Raw genomic sequence first — 7,030 nt, 5'->3', positions numbered from 1 at the left:
GGGGCGGGGGTGGGGACCTGGGAGGAGGAGGGGCCGGCTGGAGGAGCCGAGGTTCCTACCGCGGTGCCCTGCTGCTGCTGGGCCGGCAGCGGGCAGAGCGCAGCACCCTGGCAGCGGGGCCGGCACCAGGGGGCCATGGGCGGCCTGAGCCAGGCGGGCTGCTCTCCGCGCTCACTGCCAGGGTGACCCCAGCCCCAGTGACCCTGGCTTCGTGCCAGAGGCTGCCCTGGGAGCCAGGCCGCCAGCGGCTGGGGCGCAGCCTGGGCTGAGGCTGCCGTTGAGGTGCAGGTGAGGCGCTGGCTGGGCCCTTGGGCCCCGGGCAGGCAAGCTGGGGGGAGCCAAGTCCTCCATGGCGGCCCCAGCGGGGAAGGCGAGCAGGACAGGGGCTCTGCAGCCCAGGGCCCAGAAAGGCCGGGTGAGGCGGGCCGTGCGCATCTCCAGCCTGGTGGCCCAGGAGGTAGGTGACCCCCCCCAGCCCCTCCCCCTCCCTCCGGGGCGGGGGCACCGAGATGGATGCGGCCCAGAGGGCTCTGGCTCCAGGCCCGGAGAGGGCTTCCGAGATGCAGGGTGGTTTGGGAGCCCTGGGATTGTGGCCCCGCTCATCCCATTCCTGGCTCCGGCTTGCTTGCTCTTCGCCAGGCCCGCTGGGCCTAGGTGGACAGTGTTTTTCATGCCAGCGCTTCCCTTCTCCTTGGGCTTCCGTGGCCCAGCCTTCTAGCTCGAAACGCAAAAGGAGGAGAGGGGGAACAGGAGCGAAGTGGGTGCGCGGAGAGGATGGCGGGGAGACGGGAGGAGAGGACGGCTCCCACTCCCACCCCACCTCCCCCAGCCAGCGGGCAGCAGCCGGGCCTGGCACAGAGGCGCAGGGGCTCCACCCCTCCAGCACTCTGTGTGTTGTGAGTGGACCCTGCGGCGGGCGAGGGAGGCGTGGGCTGCTTCAGGGGTCCAGGTTGGGGGGCTGGGACCCGAGGAGGCTGGGGTCAGAGGCCACTGGATGAGTGGTGAGGGCAGGCTGAGCCGGGCACCCGGTCCGCCTCTTCTGGGGCAGCCTGAGGTGCTGGTGGCTACGCTGTGGTCCCCCAGGCTGCTGACTCTCTAGGCACCTCCTGGGAGCCACGTCTCCAGCCCCTGGGGGGCTTCTGGCAGAGAGCCAGAAGCCAGCCCAGGGAGGATGGCCCGGGGAGTTGGAAGGCTCACGGGTGGGTCTGGGTCTGAGAATCCCACCCCTGTCGCCACCACCAGCACCTAAAGTCTCTGCCGTGGCTCTTGTGACCCTCCTAGCTGGGGGACAGGTATGGGAGGGGACTCTTCCCGGCCACAGGTGAGGACCCGGGGTTTGGCTTAAATGAGTTTTAGTATTCTGTGTGACAACAGCTTATGTAACAGGGGAGGTTATATACCGGCAAGGCCGTGTGGCGAGCTGGTGGTTGCAGAGCTGAGCAGCCCGGCCGGCCCCCACAAGAGGAGGTCTGCGGGGCCGGGCCTCGTGCCCTGGCCTTGCCCCCGGCATATGTGCTTGTGTCCTGGGCGGTGCTGGTCCTGCTGTGGGCAGACTCAGGTAGGGGGCAGGATCCCATTTGTCAGGTGTGGCTGAGCACAGCCTCCGGGGGCCTGGCCTCTCAGGTGTGGTAAGGAACCCCATCCGGGAACCTTCTTCTGCCTCCTTGTCTCTGAGGGCCCTCTGCAGTCCCCACTTGACCCCTGAAAGTTCACCGCCCGTGTTTCCTGCCTTAAGGAACTAGGGGCTCGGGCTGAAGGCAGGGCAGGAGCGGGGCTGCCCGCCCCACCCATCCTGTGCGTCTGGAGCCCCTGTGGCCAAACCCCTAACTATGGCCCATCTTAACTCCCCGTTACTTCCGCCACACAGGCCATCTGGTGAGGGTGGTTCCAGGGGGTCCCCAGCTTGAATACGAATGGGAGTCTGCGGCTCCGCCCGCCACGGCCCTGCCCAGCACAGAGGCCTGAGGATGCGGGGCCCGGGCATCTAGTACTGCTCCCGCAGGGCCGGCAACCTTGGCTCTCAAGGGGGCGGGTGAGGCCTTGGGTCTGGCTGCCCAGGGATGGCAGGGCCAGGCTGGGAGAGTTTGGGGATTCTGAGGGGCAGGAGGAGGCCGCAGGGGGACAGACAGAGGCTCCTGGGACAGCGCGAGAAAGCTGGTCTCAGCTCTTTTAGTTTGGCTTGGGGGGAAAGAGTGGTGTGACTTGCTGCCACCTGGTCTGGATGGCGAGCCTGCCTCTGCCTGGGTGATGAAGGGGCAGGACAGGAGGTGAACCGGTGCGGGGCTGGGTGGTCACTTCTGAATGGCTGCCCTGGGCCAGGGTGAGTAGGGAGGGGGAGTGAGTGTCATGGTCTCTCTTTCCGGGATGCCAAAGGGCCTGAGGCTGGGTGGCTGGTATCCTTGGGCCAGAGGCATGAAGGGACATTTAGGCCCTCAGTCCCTGGGCCACCAGCAATGGGACTTGTAAGGAGCTGCAGTGACCACCACCATTTACATCACCCAGGCCGGAAGCTGTAGTCCTTGGAGCATTACCTGGACAGAGACTGTAGTATATGTGGGACGTGTGTGTGTGGTGTTTGGGGGTGTGGGTAAGATCTCACGGTGGGAGTTATATCCATAGTTATCGGTCTGTATTGCTGGTGGGGAGCAGTACTTGTGGGTGTTACTGCTTGGTGCCCTGGACTCAGCCAGCCAGGAGGTCCCGTGCCACGTGGGGAAGGAACTCTGGTGAGTGGCCGTGTCCGCTTGTCTGAGGGTGGGCTTCCCCGCTTACTCTGCGTGGCCTCTTCTCTGGAGGGCCCAGCAGAGATGCTACCTGCTCCTACCCTGGAGGGCCCCATGCTCTGTCCTCCCTGCCCAGACCCTGGCTGGACATCATACCCTCACCTGCACCTTCCCCGCCGGCTCAGGTCCTGTCCCTGGGGGCCGACGTACTGCCGGAGTATAAGCTGCAGGCGCCGCGCATTCACCGCTGGACCGTCCTGCACTACAGCCCCTTCAAGGCCGTGTGGGACTGGCTCATCCTGCTGCTGGTCATCTACACGGCGGTCTTCACGCCCTACTCGGCCGCCTTCCTGCTGAAGGAGACGGAAGAGGGTCCCCCGGCCCCCGACTGTGGCTATGCCTGCCAGCCGCTGGCTGTGGTGGACCTCATCGTGGACATCATGTTCATCGTGGACATCCTCATCAACTTCCGCACCACCTACGTCAACGCCAACGAGGAGGTGGTCAGCCACCCCGGCCGCATCGCCGTGCACTACTTCAAGGGCTGGTTCCTCATCGACATGGTGGCCGCCATCCCCTTTGACTTGCTTATCTTCGGCTCTGGCTCTGAAGAGGTGGGTTGGCAAGGAGGCAGGGGCAAGGGGAGGGCAGCAGGTGGTGGGGTGAAGGGGTGGGTGGAGACAGAGGGAGGGCGGCAGACGCGTGGCAGAGCCCCAGCTAACCCGCACCTGCTCCCCTTTCCATATAAGCCACTCCCCGGCTGTAGCGGTCCAGAGGGCTCACCTTTTCCTAATGTGTCCGTGTCCAAAGTGGCCACTGTCTTTTAATTCACATGGAAGTGCCCTGGAAGCTGGTGGGAGCTCTGGCCGGGCACCTGAGGGTGGGTGCACCTTTCCGAGCCCCACTTTCCTCATTCTGGCCCTGGGAACCGCGAGCCCTTTGTCACAGAGCTGGCCCGAAGGTGAATGGGCTCCGTGCTGCGGCCGGTGAGCGGGAGGCGCTTTTATTTTGAGGAGGTTCCGGGGAGAGCTCCTCCGGGGGTCTCACCTCCGATGCCCCGCGAGAGCTGCAGCGCCCCCACTCCTCATTTGCCCTCCTCCCCCACTGAATATCCGCCGACCCCCATAGCTGATCGGGCTGCTGAAGACGGCACGGCTGCTGCGGCTGGTGCGCGTGGCACGGAAGCTGGACCGCTACTCCGAGTACGGGGCGGCCGTGCTTTTCCTGCTCATGTGTACCTTTGCGCTCATCGCGCACTGGCTGGCCTGCATCTGGTACGCCATCGGCAACATGGAGCAGCCGCACATGGACTCCCGCATCGGCTGGCTCCACAACCTGGGCGATCAGATCGGCAAGCCCTACAACAGCAGCGGCCTGGGCGGCCCCTCCATCAAGGACAAGTACGTCACCGCCCTCTACTTCACCTTCAGCAGCCTCACCAGCGTGGGCTTCGGCAACGTCTCGCCCAACACCAACTCGGAGAAGATCTTCTCCATCTGCGTGATGCTGATCGGCTGTGAGTGCGCCGCGGGGGCAGGCGCGGGGGCTGGCCGGGGGCCCGGGGTCTGGGAAGGGCCCGAGACAGAGGAGAGGGTGGGTGTTAGAGGAGCCAGAGCGGGGCCCTGGGCCTTAGAGACCCCGGGGGCCTCCGCATGGCATGTTTGGGGCTGGGACACCAGGGCAGAGGCGCGGGGCAGAGCCGAGGGGTGTGTGTGCCTGGGCTTTTGTGTTCCTGCATCTCGCGTGTGTGCTTACAACGAGACGTGCCTGCGTGTGCTGCTGACCCGGTACAGGGGCGGGCGGGGTCCCTCAGACGCTGACGGCCCCACTCACCCCGCCCCCAGCCCTCATGTACGCCAGCATCTTCGGCAACGTGTCGGCCATCATCCAGCGGCTGTACTCGGGCACGGCCCGCTACCACACGCAGATGCTCCGGGTGCGTGAGTTCATCCGCTTCCACCAGATCCCCAACCCGCTGCGCCAGCGCCTCGAGGAGTATTTCCAGCACGCCTGGTCCTACACCAATGGCATCGACATGAACGCGGTGAGGCCACTGGGCTTGGCCTCCGGTTGATGGTGGGCTGGAGGGAGCAGCGTGATGGTAGGGACTCCTCCTGATGTAGCGGGCACGTCTCAGACCGCCAGAGTCACCCTCCTCCGCGGTTCAGGGGGTCCCGGTTAGCGCCAGGCAGGACCCTGAGAGGAACGTTACCCTCCTTTTGCCCGTGGAGCTCGTTTACTGGGTGAGCGGTCACTTTGGGGCAGGTGCTAGACCAGGCTCTGGGTGATCGTGTTTCATCCTTATGACAGCCCCAGGCGGGAGCTGGTCTCCGAGCCTCACGCGTTAGAACGTGGAGGTTAGAGCAGTGAGGCGTCGTCCCCAAGGGTGCACGGCTGGAAGGGGTGGAAGGGGTGGAGCTGGAGTGGGCACCCAGGTCCTTCTCCCGATACCGGACGCCCTGGTGCTCCTCGCTGGATCTCCGGGTGGGGCTGGGAGTGGGGTCCCGGGAGAGGGCATGCTGAGCTGCCCCCTGCCTCCAGGTGCTGAAGGGCTTCCCTGAGTGCCTGCAGGCCGACATCTGCCTGCACCTGAATCGCTCGCTGCTGCAGCACTGCAAGCCCTTCCGAGGGGCCACCAAGGGCTGCCTGCGGGCCCTGGCCATGAAGTTCAAGACGACGCACGCGCCGCCAGGGGACACGCTGGTGCACGCTGGGGACCTGCTCACCGCCCTCTACTTCATCTCCCGGGGCTCCATCGAGATCCTGCGGGGCGACATTGTCGTGGCCATCCTGGGTACGGCAGGGACCGGGAGCTGGGCCCGAAGTGCCTGCCGAGGCCTGGAGGGGTCCCACCCAGCCCGTTAAGGACACAGCCCTAGGGGCTGTGGCCCCGGGACCACCCACAGGGACCTTGGGCTCCTTTAACTCACCCAAGCTCAGGCCTTCCAAGGGGTCGGTGGAAAGGACTCTGGGGCTTTCCAGATTCTGCTTCCCTTCAGGGTCTCCTCACGGGCAGTGACACTCTTGTTCCTTAAGACAGGACCAAATCCAGATGCTCCAGAGTAGGCAGTGGAGGGAGGTTTTGCAGCCTCAGGCAGTACAACCGAGCCTTCGCCTCCAAAGCAAAGGGAGTCCTGCCCCTCTCCCCCTCTGCCCTACCTGTGTACGTGGGCAGGTGTACCTGGGCACTGGGACTCCCTGCCCTCTGCCTGTCCTTCCTTTGGCCCTGGACACCTCAGGGCAGATGTGCCAACGGGGCGGGGGGCGGTCTTTATAGATTTTTTATTTCTCAGTTCGGCATAAACACACGCTTATGCCACAAACACCCCCAAACACAACTGGAACCAAAGTTTTGCCAAACAACAGTCGTCTTAACTACTTTCTGGTGTTTCCTGTTCTATGCTGTGCTAAGCTGTGCTATCCTGTTTTCTTTCAGTAAACAGAATGCTGGTCTTGATTCACTACTGTGTTTGATCTGTAGTTTGAAGAACATTGTTTATGGGGGTGCAGTGTTTGGCCAGGAGGGTGTTTGGGACGTGGGCTTTGGGGGGTACCAGAGGAGTTAGAACCCAAGGAGGAAGCCAGGGCCACGGGCAGCTGCTGGCTGGCCCACACGCCCTGCCTTTGCGAGCTGGGGGAGGATGGGCTGGTTGATGCTTCCCTGGCCCTGGGGGCTGGGGCCCGGCCAGGGTGAGGATGCCTGGAAGTCAGGTGTCTGCTGCCTCTGCTGCTGCCCCAGGGGCTGAGCCCCCCTCTCGGTGGCCTCCAGGGAAGAATGACATCTTCGGAGAGCCTCTGAACCTGTATGCGCGCCCTGGGAAGTCCAACGGGGACGTGCGGGCCCTCACCTACTGTGACCTGCACAAGATCCACCGGGATGACCTGCTGGAGGTGCTGGACATGTACCCAGAGTTCTCTGACCACTTCTGGTCCAGCCTGGAGATCACCTTCAACCTGCGGGATGTGAGTGGGCCGCGCGGCTGGCTGCATGCTGGGTGGCTGCCCCTTCGCTGTGTGACCTTCTCTCTGGGCTTGTTTCCCTGTCTGTCAAACGGTATCGGGGTCAGACCAGGTTGTGAACGTCCCAGCCTCAGCCCCGGTCCTGGGGCAGAGCTCACACCCCCAACCCCATCTTCTCTGTTCGGGAGGGGGTCTGGCCGGGACCGGTCAGGCTGGGTGGGCGCGGAAGGGCCCTGACACCGTTCTCGGTTCCAGACCAACATGATCCCCGGCTCTCCCGGCAGCGCGGAGCTGGAGGGCGGCTTCCACCGGCAACGCAAACGCAAGCTGTCCTTCCGCAGGCGCAC

The 7,030-nt window shown here is 64.5% G+C and overlaps 1 protein-coding gene across 1 annotated transcript in view; it reads left to right on the top strand.

The window, feature by feature from the left end:
• The first annotated feature begins 98 nt into the window (after window positions 1-98).
• KCNH2 (potassium voltage-gated channel subfamily H member 2) overlaps window positions 99-7,030 on the top strand; it is a 9,691-nt gene continuing 2,759 nt past the window's right edge. The window contains exons 1-7 of the mRNA XM_024754514.1: window positions 99-457; window positions 2,909-3,337; window positions 3,852-4,239; window positions 4,568-4,767; window positions 5,265-5,517; window positions 6,493-6,686; window positions 6,939-7,030. Coding sequence (XP_024610282.1) covers window positions 350-457; window positions 2,909-3,337; window positions 3,852-4,239; window positions 4,568-4,767; window positions 5,265-5,517; window positions 6,493-6,686; window positions 6,939-7,030 — 1,664 coding nt within the window. The 5' untranslated portion in view covers window positions 99-349. The remainder of the gene's footprint in view (window positions 458-2,908; window positions 3,338-3,851; window positions 4,240-4,567; window positions 4,768-5,264; window positions 5,518-6,492; window positions 6,687-6,938) is intronic.

The sequence above is a fragment of the Neophocaena asiaeorientalis genome, unplaced genomic scaffold (assembly GCF_003031525.2).
Source record: "Neophocaena asiaeorientalis asiaeorientalis breed wild unplaced genomic scaffold, Neophocaena_asiaeorientalis_V1.1 scaffold407, whole genome shotgun sequence".
NCBI classification, from domain to species: Eukaryota; Metazoa; Chordata; class Mammalia; order Artiodactyla; family Phocoenidae; genus Neophocaena; species Neophocaena asiaeorientalis.
Note: the sequence above shows the minus strand (reverse complement) of the source record. Positions and strands in the feature narration are given on the sequence as shown.